Raw genomic sequence first — 15,958 nt, 5'->3', positions numbered from 1 at the left:
GCGGCTGGGTGGTGGTTGAATGTTTTTAAGGGCGAGAGAGACAGATTTTTGATTGACGAGGGATTCTGGCAAGAAAGTGGAGTTGAACCTCGAACATACAGTGCAGAAGGAGGCCATTCGGCCCATCGAGTCTGCACCCACACACTTCAGCACTCACTTCCACCCTATCCCCGTAACCCAATAACCCCTCCTAACCTCTTTTGGTCACTAAGGGCAGTTTATCATGGCCAATCCACCTAACCCGCACATCTTTGGACCGTGGGAGGAAACCGGAGCACCCGGAGGAAACCCACCCAGACACGGGGAGAACGTGCAGACTCCGCGCAGACAGTGACCCGAGCTGTAATTCGAACCCAGGACCCTGGCGCTGTGAAGCCGCAGTGCTAACCACTGTGCTGTCATGCAGATTGAGTTCACAATCTGACCACTGCGATCTCATTGAGTGGCAGAGCAGACTCGAGGGGCCGAATGGCCAACTCTTTCTATCCCGTATGTTGGTACTGTGCATTGATAACCGTCCGTTTGTATAATCAGCTTCTCCGTGTCCTCAAAATGACCTTTCTTCCCTCAGTATCCGTTCGAGAGCCTCTTCCGCAGTCAGCACTATGCTCTTCTTGACAACAGCTGCCGCGAGTATCTCTTCCTCTGCGACTTCTTCATGGTGACTGGTAGCTCGGCACAGGACCTCTTCAACGCCATCATGGGGAAGACCCTCACTATGTTCTTGGTACGCTCAAGTTGTTTGATCGGCCTGCTTTGCCTGGGGTCCCGGAGGAGCCATTTTCCTGCCGTCCTCCAAAGCGCTTTCGCCTCGTTGAGTGTCCCGTCAGTGGAGTTGTCGTATTTTACAGAAACGGGGAGGCCATTCGGCCCCTCGTTCCCGCGTTTGCTCTCTTGACGAGGAACCGATGCGTCCGATTCCCTTTTCCCACCCACTTCCCAATTTTTATTTCCCCCGGTTACCTTTTCAAATCCTGTTACGGATTGTGCACCCGCCAGTGTTGCTGTTAAGTATTCCACATTCTAGCGGTTCACTAACAAAGAACAATGCAGCACAGGAACAGGCCCTTCGGCCCTCCAAGCCTGCACCGATCTATCTAGACCAACCGCCTGTGTCCTTCTATACCCCGTCTGTTCATGTGCCTATCAGATAAGTCTTAAAGGTCGCTAACATATCTGCCTCACCCACCTCACTGGGCCGTGCATTCCAGGCCACCACCACCCTCTGTGTAAAAACCTCCCCCGCACATCTCCACTGGACCTTTCCCCCCTCACCTTGAACCTGTGCCCCCTTATAATTGTCATTTCCACCCTGGGAAAAAGCCTCCATTAATACAGGAGCCTCCTATCTATACCCCTCATAATTTTATAAACTTCTATCAGCCTCCGTCTCTCTCGAGGGAGAAGAATCCCAGTTTATTCAATCTCTCCTCACAGCTAACACCCTCCATCCCAGACAACATCCTGGTAACCCTTTTCTGTACTCTCTCCAGAGCCTCCACGTCCTTCTGGTAGTGCGGTGAGCAGAATTGGACCCAGTATTCCAAATGTGGCCGAACCAACGTTCCGTATAATTGTGATATAATTTTCGAGCTTTTACACTCGATACCCCGTCCGATGAAGGCAAGCATGCCGTATGCTTTCTTTACCACCATTTCCACCTGTGCCATGTTTAAGGCTCTGTGGACCTGCTCGCCCAGATCTCTCTGTGTCTCTGCTCCTGATGGTTCTGCCGTTTATTTTATAGCTCCCAACCGAATTGGATCGACTAAAGCTCATCACCTCGCATTTGTCCGGGTTAAATTCCATCTGCCATTTCTCTGCCCAATTTTGCAGCCTATCTATATCCTGCTGTATTATCTGACAATAAATAATAATCTCTCCCCCCCCCCCCCATTGTTCTTTTGCCGACGACCCTTTATTTATGCTCCCACTCCATCCCCTCTCCATCACCTCCTGACCCATCAATAGAAACGGGGCCTTTGCTCGTTCAGCTTGCCAAAAGCCCTCATCGTTTTGAATGATCATACCTTGCCCCAGTGAAACCAGCCTCAGTTTCTCGAACCTCTCTTCATAACTCGGATCACGATCCCATTTTAATGCACCCTCTCCGTGTCCCGGACAACATTCCTGAACGTCGAACGGGGCTGGTTCAGCACACTGGGCTAAATCGCTGGCTTTTATAGCAGGCCAAGTCGAGCCAGCAGCACGGTTCAACTCCCGTCCCAGCCTCGCCGAACAGGCGCCGGAATGTGGCGACTAGGGGCTTTTCACAGTAACTTCATTGAAGTCGACTTGTGACAATAAGCGATTTTCATTTTCATTTTTTTTCAACTGATGTAAATTACTGTGTAATTGTGAACGTCGCAAATTGAGAGTGTTCCTGTGAAGGAAGATGTGACCATCTCTCGCATTAATACAGGAGCAATATTTTCGTATTGAGTTGCAGTCGGCGGCCTGTCGAAGGCATTGCAGTTTTTGAAACCATATTCAGGGCAAAGATTAACAGGCACTCGGAGAGCGTAGAGTTAATTAAGGAGAGTCGGCACTGATTTGTAGAAGGCAAACAAACCATGCTTGACTAATCTGATTAACCGAGAACTGTTTCAAATTTATTTATGGGATGTGGTGTCGCTGGCTCGACCAACATTTATTGTCCATCCCTAATTGCCTCTTGACAAGGTGGTGCTGAGCTGCCGTCTTGAAGCCGCTGCAGTCCCGGCGGTGTAGGTACACCCACCGTGCTGTTAGGGAGGGAGCTCCAGGATTTGGACCCGGCGACACTGAAGGAACGGCCGATATATTTCCCAGTCGGGATGGGGAGTGACTTGGAGGGGAACCTCCAGGTGGGGGTGATCCCAGGTATCTGCTGCTCTTGTCCTTCTAGATGGTGGTGGCCGTGGGTTTGGAAGGTGCTGCCTGAGGAACCTCGGTGTGTTCCTGCAGTGAATCTTGTCGATGGTGCACACGGCTGACACTGTCCATCGGGGGGGGAGGGGGTGAATGTTTGTGGAAGGGACGCCAATCAAGCGGGGCTGCTTTGTCCTGGATGGTGTCGAGCATGTTAAGCGTTAGTGTCATAAATGCAGTGGATGTTTTCTACCTGGATTTTATGATGTTGACAAAGTATCGGCTTAAAGGCTGGTCACCAGAATTGATGCTGAGCGAATAAGAAGGTAACAACTGATTGAAGGGGAAAGAGTCGTGCTAAATGTTCAGCTTCCGACTGGAGGGTGGTGGACGGATCTGCATTGACAGCAGTTAAGAGCCTTCAGCGACCAGCAAGTGGGAGATTTTTGCCTCCCTAATTCAGCAGTTGCAGACCAATACAGATGCCTGATTATTGGGAATCGGGTTAAAATAAGTCTCTGGCCTTTCTCCCTTTAGAAACACATGGATACCTACGTTGCAGACTGCTTTGACAGCATTGCGGTGTTCCTCTCCATCCACATCATTCTCCGCTTCAAGACCATCATGGCCAAGAGAAATGTCCCAGCTGTGGATAAGTAAGTAAACTGAAGAGTTTGGGCTCCAGACGGAATCCCTCTGGTTGTAAAGAGATTGCCCTGTCTAAATCTACAAGAATTTACCCGTCAGGTTTGAAACATTCCTTACCCTTTTCCGTGCATCTTACACCTTTCTTCCTCGTCATTTCTCTTTAAGAAGGACGGGATTTTCCGCTTCCGGAGGAACGGCTGGGAAATTTGGGTCAAAACCCCCCCCAAACAAGGTTTTAGCCATGATCTCCTCAGGCTCCTGATAAACATTTTGTGTGTGCCCTGAGACCTTCATTGCGTTAAACTTAACTCACTCTTACTCTTGTGCATTGCATATAATAATAATCGTTATTGTCACAAGTAGGCTGACATTAACACCGCAATGAAGTTACTGTGAAAAGCCCCTAGTCTCCACACTCCGGCGCCTGTTCGGGTCACAGAGGGAGAATTCAGAATGTCCAATTCATCTAACAGTACGTCTTTCGGGACTTGTGGGAGGAAACCGGAGCACCCGGAGGAAACCCACGCAGACACGGGGAGAACGTGCAGACTCCGCACAGACAATGACCCAAACCGGGAATCGAACCTGGGACCCTGGTGCTGTGAAGCCACAGTGCTAACCACTGTACTACCCTGCCGCCCAATAAATTCGTAGTGTAGTGAGGCACCTCAGAGTGGAACCTACTGTCCAAGAGGAGAGTTGAATCCTCCTGGACTTCCTGTAACATTCAGTTTAAAATAAAGTATATTTTGCGGGGGGGGGGAAACAGGTTAAATCCGGGATGTTCAGGAGGCCAGAGTTAGAAGAACGCAGATGTTTCCGGGGGGGAGGAGGGGGGGGGGGGGAGGGGAGTTGGTGGGGGGTGGGGTGAGGTAGGAGTTGTTGGGGGAGTGGGGGGGTGGGTGGGGGGGTGGGGGTGGGAGAGTGGGGTGAGGGGGTGGGGTGCCGATAGACGGTGATTAATGGTGTGTGTGATTTTCTCAGGTACTGGGATACCCTGCTGGAAATTCTCTGGCCAAGGTTCGAACACATCCTGGAGTTAAACATTCAGAGCATCGGAAACACCGACCCCCAGAAACTGGGCGCGCTCGACACCCGTCCACACTATGTAAGCTAGCCCCAGCATTGTGGGGCTTTTTCAACCAATAACCCCAACCCGTCAAATTGGTGGTCTTGCAAAATATCAACGTCAAGACTGCAGTTCTGAGAGACCGACAAAATAAGCCGCCACCTTACACTGCATTTCAAAGCCAATGATAACCTCGCTTGCATTCCAGCCATTTTTCGTTTTTAATTTGTTTTTTGGGGGGAATGTGGGCGTCGTTGACTAGGCCAGCAGTTATTGCCCGTCCCTAATTGCCCCTTGACAAGGTGGTGCTGAGCTGCCGTCTTGAAGCCGCTGCAGTCTCTGAGGTGTAGGTACACCCACCATGCTGTTAGGGAGGGAGCTCCAGGATTTGGCGACACTGAAGGAACGGCCGATATATTTCCCAGTCAGGATGGGGAGCGACTTGGAGGGGAACCTCCAGGTGGGGGGTGATCACAGGTATCTGCTGCTCTTGTCCTTCTAGATGGTGGTGGCCGTGGGTTTGGAAGGTGCTGTCTGAGGAACCTCGGTGAGCTCCTGCAGTGAATCTTGTCGATGGTGCACACGGCTGACACTGTCCATCGGAGGGGGAGGGAGTGAATGTTTGTGGAAGGGACGCCAATCAAGCGGGGCTGCTTTGTCCTGGATGGTGTTGAGCTTCTTGAGTGTTGTTGGAGCTGAGCTCATCCAGGCAAGTGGAGAGCGTGCCGTCCTTTTTCGTTGCAATAAATTTATTTCATTGGTGCAGGTTACAAGAAGATATGCCGAGTTTTCTTCAGCGATCGTCAGCATCAATGATACTTATCCCAATGAGAAGACACACTCCTTACTTGGGCAACTGCAGGTTCGTTGTAGATCTGGGATAGCTTCATCCTCCAAACGAGTCGAGAAAGATTCTCCACTCTGTGACAAGATTGTGATTGAGAAAATCAGTGTGTTCACCATTGCTTTGAAATAGGGAGGGAAAGAAGCCCTTTCTCAATACGGTCATGATTTTCCCCTGGAAACAAAATTGCATTCGCCCAAGCTTTTTATAATGGTTAATTGCAACCTCTGGCTCCTAAAAGCTTTGTCGCCTATCAAACCAAGATTATTTTTAAAACGTGACCGCAGCAGTCGAACACACTCTTTGTAACCCTTACTTCACCAAATACTTCTCGTCTAATATATTTAAAATGCTACATTCATCACGATCTGCCCCCCCCCCCCGCCCTATCGTCTTGGCTGCGTTCGATTCGGGTTGAGTTTCTCAGCTGCGTGCTTTGCCTGCTGTGCGCTGCAGCAGAAGCCCGCTCTTGTTAACGGGGAATGTTTCTTTCCCAGGTAGAGGTGGAGAACTTTGTGCTGCGGATGGCGGCGGAGTTTGCCTCCCGGCGGGAACAGCTCATATTCCTGATCAACAACTACGACATGATGTTGGGGGTGTTAATGGTGAGACTTACTCTCTTCTCTCTCTGTTTTGACCTTGCTAGGGACGCCGGTTTGTTTGCTAGTGATTCACTTCTTCTCTTGCAAGAGGGGACCGCCCTTACTCGGAGACGCAAATGCAGAAGAGGCTTGTTACGGTTAACGAGCGGGGCATTGACACGGATAGCCGGGAGACGGTGACCTCTGGGAGCGAACTCCTTGGAAGGGCCGTTGGAAGAGGCGGAAACGAAAACTCAGCTGGCCCAGAGAGGGAACTGGGGCCTGGGAACCGTGCCCCTTCTCGGCCCGCGCCTTCCTCGGCAGTGAATGTGGCCGCGGACTGCGCCGGGGCCAGAGTGAGGGGTTCCTGAGACACACGGGCAACCCTTACCCGAGCTGAGCACCGCGGCACAGATCATCGCCTTACAAACGGCCACCGCATTTTCCACACTTCACCAGTTTGGGGCAGCTGGGGGGTGACCTGCAGTTACCGCCGGGACAGGGCGAGGACCAGTAGGTGAAATAAAAACCGGGCAGCATCAGCACTGAAGGGCATGCAGAAACCGCTCGAGCCGTGAGGAAACCTGAGCGGCACCGAAGCGATCACGGTGGAGAGTTTCTGCTCTTCTTTTTTTCAATAAATTTAGAGTACCCAATTCTTTTTTCTCCAATTAAGGGGCAGTTTAGCGTGGCCAATCCACCTGCCCTGCACATCTTTGGGTTGTGGGGGCGAAACCCACGCAAACACGGGGAGAATGTGCAAACTCCACACGGACAGTGACCCAGAGCCAGGATCGAACCTGGGACCTCGGCGCCGTGAGGCAGCAGCACTAACCCACTGCACCACTGTGCGGCCCTAAGTTTCTGCTCTTAAGCAAAGTGAGACCCGGAGCTGATGCCCGTTTGTAACCTAACCTGTGCGGTTTGGGTGCAGGTTTAAGCAGGTGGGCATTGTAATTGATTTCCGGGGATCAGAAGCCCCATTGCGAGGGACAATCCGAATCCAGTCAAGGAGCAGGAGGAGGCCACCTTGGCCTCTTAAACCTGCTCTGCCATTTAATAAAATCATGGCTGGTCTGGTTAGAACCTCAAATCTGTATCTCGCCTACTCCCGTCAAGCATCACCCCCCCCTCGTTAATCAGGAGTCGATCCAGCTCAACCTTAAAAATATTCCGAGATTCTGCTTCCACTGCCTTTTGGGGAAGAGAGTTCCAGAGAGTCTCCGCCCTCCGAGAGAAATATTCTCCCCATCTCCGTCTTCACTGGGCGACCCCCTTATTTTCATACAGTGACCCCCTCGTTCTAGATTCCCCCACAAGAGGAAACGCCCTCTCCACACCCACCCTGTCAAGGGGAGGCGGTGGAGCAGTGGTATCGTTACTGGACTGGTAATTGAGTGACCCGGGGTGATCTGGAGGACCCGGGTTCGAATCCCACCACGGCAGTTGACTCAATTTAAAAAATATATATATATATATATCTGGAATTAAAAGATGGCCGTGAGACCGTGTCGATTATCGGGGAAACCCACCTGGTTCACGAATGTCCTTCAGGGGAAGGAAATCTGCCGTCCTTACCTGGTCTGGCCTACACGTGACTCCAGACCCACAGCAATGTGGATGACTCTTAACAGCCCCCCTCAAGGGCAATTAGGGATGGGCGATCCGGTTTCCTCCCACAGTCGAAAGATGTGCAGGTCAGGTGGGGTTACGGGGATAGAGCGGGGAGTGGGCCCTCTTTCAGAGGGCCGGCGCAGACGCGACTGGCCGAATAGCCGCCTCCTACGCTGCAGGGATTCCATGGATGGGCGAGGGCGGGTTCGAGAAGCCTGCAGCATCAGCTCCTTCTCATTCGAACCTGGATTCCCGTCTGTCGCCGAGCTTGTGTTTGTTCGGTAAAGCGACGGGCTCTCTATTTCTCATTTCAAAACTGATGTCTCCTCAGGAGAGAGCGACCGACGACAGCAAGGAAGTGGAGAGCTTCCAGCAACTTCTCGGAGCCCGGACACAGGTGGGTGCTTTCTCCACCCCCCCCCCCCCCTCGTGAACTTCATCGTCGGGTTTGAGGAGTCGGAACAAATCTGCAAAATTTTTAAGAAGAGGCTAAATTGTGATTCTCTTTAATCTCCCTCCGTTCCCGTCCAGGAGTTTATTGAAGAAATCTTGTCCCCGCCATTTGGTGGGATGATTGCGTTTGTGAAGGAGACCGAGGTGCTGATAGAAAAGGGTCAAATCGAGAAACTTAAGGCAGAAGAAGGTAAGATTATCATTGCTGCTTCTCAAATCTGTCTGTCTATGTAGAGGCTCGATAAGGTCCTTGCTGATAATTAGATCAAAGACGAGGAATCCTGCGATGAGTAACTCACCTCCTGATCCCCTCAAAGCCCATCCACCATCTACAAGACACAAGTCAGGAGTGTGATGGGAAACTCTCCACTTGCCTGGATGAGCTCAGCTCCAACAACACTCAGGAAGCTCGACACCATCCAGGACAAAGCAGCCCCGCTTGATTGGCGTCCCTTTCACAAACATTCACTCCCTCCCCCTCCGATGGAGTGTCAGCCGTGTGCACCATCGACAAGATTCACTGCGGGAACTCACCGAGGTTCCTCAAGCAGCACCTTCCAAACCCACGGCCACCACCATCTAGAAGGACAAGAGCAGCAGATACCTGGGATCACCCCCACCCACCTGGAGGTTCCCCTCCAAGTCACTCCCCATCCCGACTGGGAAATATATCGGCCGTTCCTTCAGTGTCGCCGGGTCCAAATCCTGGAGCTCCCTCCCTAACAGCATGGTGGGTGTACCTACACCTCAGGGACTGCAGCGGCTTCAAGACGGCGGCTGAGCACCAATTGGGCAATAACGACCCAGCCAGAGATGTCCACATCCGGTAAACTAATTTTAAGCAAAAGTCTCACTTATCATAGAATTCCCACTGTGCTGAAGGAGACCATTCAGCCCATCAAGTCTACACTGACACTCTTAGCATCCTAGCTAGGCCCACTCCCCGCCCTATCCCTGGAACCTGATCTAACCTTTTGGACGCTAAGCGCAATTTAGCGCGGCCAATCCACCTAACCTGCACGTCTTTAGAGTGTGGGAGGAAACCGGAGCACCCGGAGGAAACCCACGCACACACGGGGAGGACGTGCAGACTCCACACAGACACCCGAGGCCGGAATCGAACCGGGGACCCTGGCTCTGTAGGGCAGCGGTGCTAACCGCTATGCCGCCCCGAATGCTATAGAGGCTCCATAAGGTTGTTCCTAACGTCTGAATCTCTTGGGTCTTATCACCCGGAAGCGAGGGAAGAGCCATCGTAGGCGTCTAAACATTTGAACTTGGGAGGTTACCAATTTTGATGTGAGCCTGCGGGAGCAGAGGCAGCCAGCTCCACGTCACCACGGCAATGCCAGTGATGTGGAAACTGGTTGCAAGGAGAGACTGGGACCACTTCCACAGGGGCAGAGGGGGTTTTAATTGAGGCTTACACAGCCGTGAAGGGCTGAGTGAGGAAATATGCACCAGGTTAGGAAGTTATTGGTGACACGTTATCAATTTTAAATTGCCTCTGAGAGCAAGGATGGGTTTCTATTTGTAATGGGTTCCATAGGGCTGGACCCCAGTTTCTTGCCCATCCCGAAGTGCCTTTGAGTGACATCTCGCGGCCATTTCAGAGGGACAGTTTAAAGTCGACCACATCGCTGTGTGGGGTCTGGAGTCACGTGGAGGCCGGACCGGGTGAGGACCGCAGACTTCCTTTACCCTGGAGGAAAACATTTTCCGACTGATCTCGTGGTCACGACTAAATTTGAATTTCGCCATCTGCCGTGGGTGGGATTTGAAGCCGGGTCCCCGGAGCGTTTCCCTGGTATTATCTCTGGATTACTCGTCCAGTGACAATACCACTACCCCACCGCCTTCCACAGGGGGTTCTCAGGATGTGGAATTCTTTGCGACAAGGAGTGTGGGGGACATGGGAAACCTTCCACCAGGAGATTCGCAGAATCCGGGAGACCGAGAAACGTCCAACATTCCTGAAGAGGCTGGGCAGTAGGACTTGGATCGCTGTAGCAAACAGCCTGGGGCCTAGCGGCTGCCTCCAGCTCCGTAAGCTCTTCTGATGTTGTACGTATGCGTGTGACAGGCGCAGTACTTTCTGATTTCTTTCTTCCCACTCTTCCCCCCCCCCCCCCACATTAGGCCGGGTGGTACAGCTTGTGCGAGGATTCGCTACCACGTGGAAACAATCTGTTGAAAACCTCAGCCAAGATGTCATGAGGTCGTTCACCAACTTCAAGAATGGCACAGGAATCATACAGGTACGGTTCAAAACGCACTGTGTGCTCCCGGCAGCCAGGGCTTGTAGGCCAGGGTTGACTTTGGTATTACTTTACATGACCTTCGGAGAGCTCTGCGCGCGGAAATCAGACTGTCGCGTGCGGTGACCATCCGTTCATCTCCCTATCCAAAACTGAAAGTCGGCCATCTTGTTGTGCATCTAGCTCGTCGACAATCAACTGTTTCCTCTGTTAAAAGATTCCACGATAATGGCCATTCCACCAAACCTGCTCTTCTTTGGACTGTGGGAGGAAACCGGAGCACCCGGAGGAAACCCACGCAGACAGTGTGCTATTGGGGGAAGGGGGAGTCAAGAAGGAAGGAGGGCTGAAGGCCACAATCCAATAAGCCATGATTGAATTGAAAGGACCGGGGGGCTAAATGTAGGCCAAGTGCAACCCGCTCGTACCAGCTCCCATTGCGCCTGTCGTCCAGTGTAAGAAACGTGGGTGAAAAGCTCTCAGAGCCGCCCCCACCCTGCCAATGAAAGGGCCGTGAACCTAATCGATGGCGGATTGGAAAATTTCGAATGGATCCTTGTGGGGAAGGTGGCCCAAACGTTGCTCACGGGAGAGGTTAGCATTCGTGTCAGATTGAAGGAGAAGGCTTATAATGTCCCCAATTTTAGAAGGCCGAGGATTGGGTGAGCATAGAGATCAGTCAGGGTGTCCCAAGAGCTTGGATAATGACTTTACTAGATTGTGGTTAAGGGGAGCACAAGGGCCTACTTTAAGGTGTGACGCAACAGAGAGCTACAGTACTTTTAAATTAAAACAATGTTTATTTATGAGACCAGTTAACACTTTATGAACCCACAGTAAACATCTTAACTATCAACACCAATCCTCCCCACAGATACAATATTCCATAAGTAACTCTTAACTTTCCTAACAACAGCCATAAGACCAAAAGACCCTTTTTACAGAAAGACAGCAGGTTTACATTCTCCACAGAAACAGGTATTACTTTGCAATCACCCAAATGAACATTGTTTAGCTTGTAGAGGTATCCATACACATCTGCTGGCTTTCACTGCAGCTCTTCACTCTGAAAACGAAACTAAAACACGCAGGCACAACACCAGCATTTTTTGCTCAAAGCGAAAGTAAAAGCAAAGTCACAGCTCAGCTCCACCCACACTCTGACATCACTGCAGCTATTTGATAAACACCCATTTCTTAAAGGTACATCACTACAGCTATTTGATAAACATCCATTTCTTAAAGGTACACTCAGGACAATGGTGCGGACTAAGCGAATGACAATGTTAGATAAATGCGTGGAGTCTGTCCTCACGGTAGTAGATGGAAGGAATCATTCTGGAAATTTTGAACAAATGTTCAAAAAGTGATGACTGATGGGATATTATTACCACTAAAGTAGTCACTGTGGAACTTAATGGACTTGTGCTTGATCAACTTGCACTTGGCCAACATTTAGCCCCCCGGTCCTTTCAATTCAATCATGGCTTATTGGATTGTGGCCTTCAGCCCTCCTTCCTTCTTGACTCCCCCTTCCCCCAATAGCACAGTGTCTGCGTGGGTTTCCTCCGGGTGCTCCGGTTTCCTCCCACAGTCCAGTGATGTGCAGGTTTGGTGGAATGGTCATGATCAATTGCACCTTAATTGGGGGGGAAAAAAAGAATTGAGTATTTTAAATTTATTTTTAAAAAATCAATTTGGGGGCTGAGAATTGTCCTATGAGGAAGATTATGTGAAATGAAATGAAATGAAAAACGAAATGAAATGAAAATCGCTTATTGTCACAAGTAGGCTTCAAATGAAGTTACTGTGAAAAGCCCCTAGTCGCCACATTCCGGCGCCTGTTCGGGGAGGCTGGTACGGGAATTGAACCGTGCTGCTGGCCTGCCTTGGTCTGCTTTCAAAGCCAGCGATTTAGCCCTGTGCTAAACAGCCCCTAAAATCGCTTTTTGTCACAAGTAGGCTTCAATGAAGTTACTGTGAAAAGCCCCTAGTCGCCACATTCCGGCGCCTGTTCGGGGAGGCTGTACAATATATATATATATACCTTAGAAGTTCAAACAAAAAAAGAGGGGATCCAATTGAATTTTGTGAACCTTTTAATGGCCTTGACGAGGTCGATGTGGGTAGAATGTTTTCCTCTGGCTGAGGAGAACTCGAGGGCACAGTCTCGGCACAGGGAGCCGGCCATTTTGGATTAAGAAGGAGGGAGAAGATTTTTTCATGAAGGGAATGGTCTTTGGAATTCCCAGTTGTGGGAGTTCCACATGCTCTGCCATTTGCACAGGAACTTCATTGCAGTGTTAATGGAAGCCCGCTTGTGACACGAAAGATTATTAAATTAAGTGTGTTCGAGTCAGCGGGTTTGGTGATAGCGCAGGAAGGTGGAGAGATGGAAGGATTGGCCATGGCCTTATTGGCGCTCGCGGGCGGTGGATTGGCGTGCTCCTCCTGTTACTGACCATTCTTCCACCCTTTGCTGTTCATTGGCGAATTGTCCGAGGAGGCCCCCCCCCCCCAATTTTCTCAGACACCAACCAAGGGTGTTGAGTGCATTCCCTTCTCCCAAGCGGTGGTTTTGTCGAACTACAGATTGGCGTGTCTATCAGGTCGACGGCCAGGTTGGGTAACAGCTCACCAAGCCTCCTCCGTGCCGAGTCTTTGCAAACCGCAACTGACTAAATGAATACACACGGGCGGGCATCTGGGCCATGTTTAAGTGATCAGCTCACTGTTGGCAAGTGCACTTTGGAAAGACTGTTCTGTAACAGAACATAAAAATCAGTGATTTACTGTCGCCCAATGGAGAATTGTTAGCGGTTTAGCTCAGTTTGGCTGCACAGCTGGTTCCTGACCCAGAGCGAGGCGAACAGCGAGGGCTCAATTCCCGAGGCCCCGCCAACCTTGCCCCTCGCCTGAGGTGTGGTGACCCTCGGGTTAAACCACCACCACAACAGAGAAAATGCTGGAAAATGTCAGCAGGTCTGGCAGCATCGGGAGAGAAGGCGCCGGAGTGTGGCGACTAGGGGCTTTTCACAGTAACTTCATCGCGGTGTTAATGTAAGCCTACTTGTGACAGTAGAGATTATTATTATCACTAAATCTGTCTTCCTTCCTAAATAAATGATTTATGATGTGTAAACCAAAATGTACATTATTGAGAGTTATTGAGGAAGTAATGTTTCCCCAACCTCTCCATGTTCTGTCCGGGCTCCCAACTGTTCGAACTATTGATGGGGTTGGGTTCGAATCCCGGCTCTGGGTCGCTGTCCGTGTGGAGTTTGCACATTCTCCCCGTGTCTGCGTGGGTTTCACCCCCACAACCCAAAGATGTGCAGGGTGGGTGGATTGGCCGCGCTAAATTGCCCCTGAATTGGAAAAGAAAAATAATTGGCTACTCTAAATTTATTTTTAAAAATAACTTTTTTTTTGTTGAATTTAGTCCACCCAAATCATTTTTTTTCCAATTTAGCGCGGCCAATCCACCTGCCCTGCACATCTTTGGGTTGTGGGGGTGAAACCCACGCAGACACGGGGAGAACGTGCAAACTCCACACGGACAGTGACCCAGAGCCGGGATCAAAACCGGGACCTCGGCGCCGTGAGGCAGCAGTGCTAACCACTGCGCCACCGTGCTGCCCTAACGATTGACGGGTTCAGAATGCATGGCAATAGCGAACTTGAATTCGAGTAAGCAAGCTGCCCTCCTCGAGGGCAATTGGAAATGGGCAATGAATGTAGGCTTCTCCAGCGACACCCATATCCCCGTGAATGAATTTGAAAAAGCAATGTCCAACACAGAAGATCTGTGTGAAATAGCTGGACTTTCATTCAACAGCTAGACCCTGAGATATTGGTGATTTCCCCCAATAAGTTTCTTTGGCCCCACTCCATGTGGGAGCAAAGGATTAGGAAAGGGATGGGAAAATGGAAGGTAAGGATTTAAAAATATATATACATTCATTGAGTCAAATATTGGGGGAATTATGATTTAACAATCCACCTTTTTTGTATTTCTATGTTCTTGGCACTAATAGTTAGGTGAATTGGACATTCTGAATTCTCCCTCTGTGGACCCAAACAGGCGCTGGAATGTGGAGACTAGGGGCTTTTCACAGTAACGTCATTGCAGCGTTAATGGGTTGGTTTTGTTTATTGTCACGTGTACCGAGGTACAGTGAAAAGTATTTTTCTGCGAGCAGCTCAAACAGATCATTAAGTACGTGAAAAGAAAAGAAAATACATAATAGGGCAACAGAAGGTCCACAATGTAGCTAGACAACACCGGTATCGGATGAAGCATACAGGGGTGTAGTGTTAATCAGGTCAGTCCATGAGAGGGCCATTTAGGAGTCTGGTAACAGCGGGGAAGAAGCTGTTTTTGAGTCTGTTCGTGCGTGTTCTCAGACTTCTGTATCTCCTGCCTGATGGAAGAAGTTGGAAGAGTGAGCAAGCCGTGTGGGAGGGGTCTTTGATTATGCTGCCCGCTTTCCCCAGGCAGCGGGAGGTGTAGATGGAGTCAATGGATGGGAGGCAGGTTCGTGTGATGGACTGGGCGGTGTTCACGACTCTCTGAAGTTTCTTGCGGTCCTGGGCCGAGCAGTTGCCATACCAGGCTGTGATGCAGCCCGATAGGATGCTTTCTATGGTGCATCGGTAAAAGTTGGTAAGAGTTCATGTGGTCTACTGTAAAGTCAGCCTACTGGTGACAATAAAGATTATCATGATCAGTACAATGATATCTGACTCTGTGTTGGAACCTTTCAGGGAGCACTGACCCAACTGATTCAATACTATCATCGGTTCCACAAGGTCCTCTCTCAACCTCCATTCAAGAACCTCTCGGTGCGGTCGGACCTTATCAACATCCATCATCTCATGGTCGAAGTGAAGAAACACAAGCCCAACTTCTAGCCCTCTCTCTCTCTCTCTCTGTAGTTTACACTACACTAGGGGCCCACGGTGTGTGAGGGTTTAAATACACTTGGCCGAACGGTGGTGGTGGTGTTATTCTTACGTTGTCGGTGCGGCCACGCTGAGGAATTGGGGCAATCAAACCGGCCACAACTGTTGAGCTTCAGTTAAGATATTTAAAATGGATATACGGGCCTCTCTCTGGTCGCTGGAAGTTAATGAGACTTGAATCTAGATTCATGCGGGGCGGGTGTGTGAATAATAAGATGGGTGAGTGGCACAAATTTGGGGTGGGGGGGGGGAACATGTGGGATTGGTTCCGAACACTGTACGGGCGGGAAAGGGGAGACAAAAGCTCTTTGTATTCTTCCGGTGAATGTGGCATTTAAGCTGACGCACGATTAAAGCAATGGAACCATGTCTCGGGTTTGACTTGTGACTGTAAAGCGTTTTGGGACATTCTGCAGACTTGACGGGTGGCTTATTAAATGCAATTATTTACTTTGTGCCAGCTTGCTTTCAGGGACATCCCAGGGTGGGTGTTGCAGTGCAGGAAGGAATGCCATTTGTTGTTACATTATTGTTACAACCCAGAAACCTGGGGCGGGGGGACACTCTGGTGACCCCGGTTCAAACCCTGCCAGGGCAGATGGTGAAATTTGAATTCACTAAAAATCTGGAATTAAAAGTGTGAACGGCGACCATGAAACCGTTATCGACCGTCGTT

The 15,958-nt window shown here is 50.3% G+C and overlaps 1 protein-coding gene across 2 annotated transcripts in view; it reads left to right on the top strand.

Moving 5' to 3' along the window:
* The window catches only part of vps52 (VPS52 subunit of GARP complex), a 47,542-nt gene extending 31,891 nt beyond the window's left edge, over nt 1–15,651 (top strand). For both annotated transcript variants that reach the window (XM_072475784.1, XM_072475786.1), the window contains 9 exons: nt 572–727; nt 3,388–3,506; nt 4,483–4,606; nt 5,334–5,429; nt 5,909–6,016; nt 7,938–8,003; nt 8,138–8,249; nt 10,199–10,317; nt 15,085–15,651. In XM_072475784.1, coding sequence (XP_072331885.1) covers nt 572–727; nt 3,388–3,506; nt 4,483–4,606; nt 5,334–5,429; nt 5,909–6,016; nt 7,938–8,003; nt 8,138–8,249; nt 10,199–10,317; nt 15,085–15,231 — 1,047 coding nt within the window. In that variant the 3' untranslated portion in view covers nt 15,232–15,651. The remainder of the gene's footprint in view (nt 1–571; nt 728–3,387; nt 3,507–4,482; nt 4,607–5,333; nt 5,430–5,908; nt 6,017–7,937; nt 8,004–8,137; nt 8,250–10,198; nt 10,318–15,084) is intronic.
* The last annotated feature ends 307 nt before the right edge of the window (nt 15,652–15,958 follow it).

The sequence above is a fragment of the Scyliorhinus torazame genome, chromosome 14 (assembly GCF_047496885.1).
Source record: "Scyliorhinus torazame isolate Kashiwa2021f chromosome 14, sScyTor2.1, whole genome shotgun sequence".
In the NCBI taxonomy this organism is placed as follows: Eukaryota; Metazoa; Chordata; class Chondrichthyes; order Carcharhiniformes; family Scyliorhinidae; genus Scyliorhinus; species Scyliorhinus torazame.
This window is presented reverse-complemented; position numbering and strand designations above follow the sequence as displayed.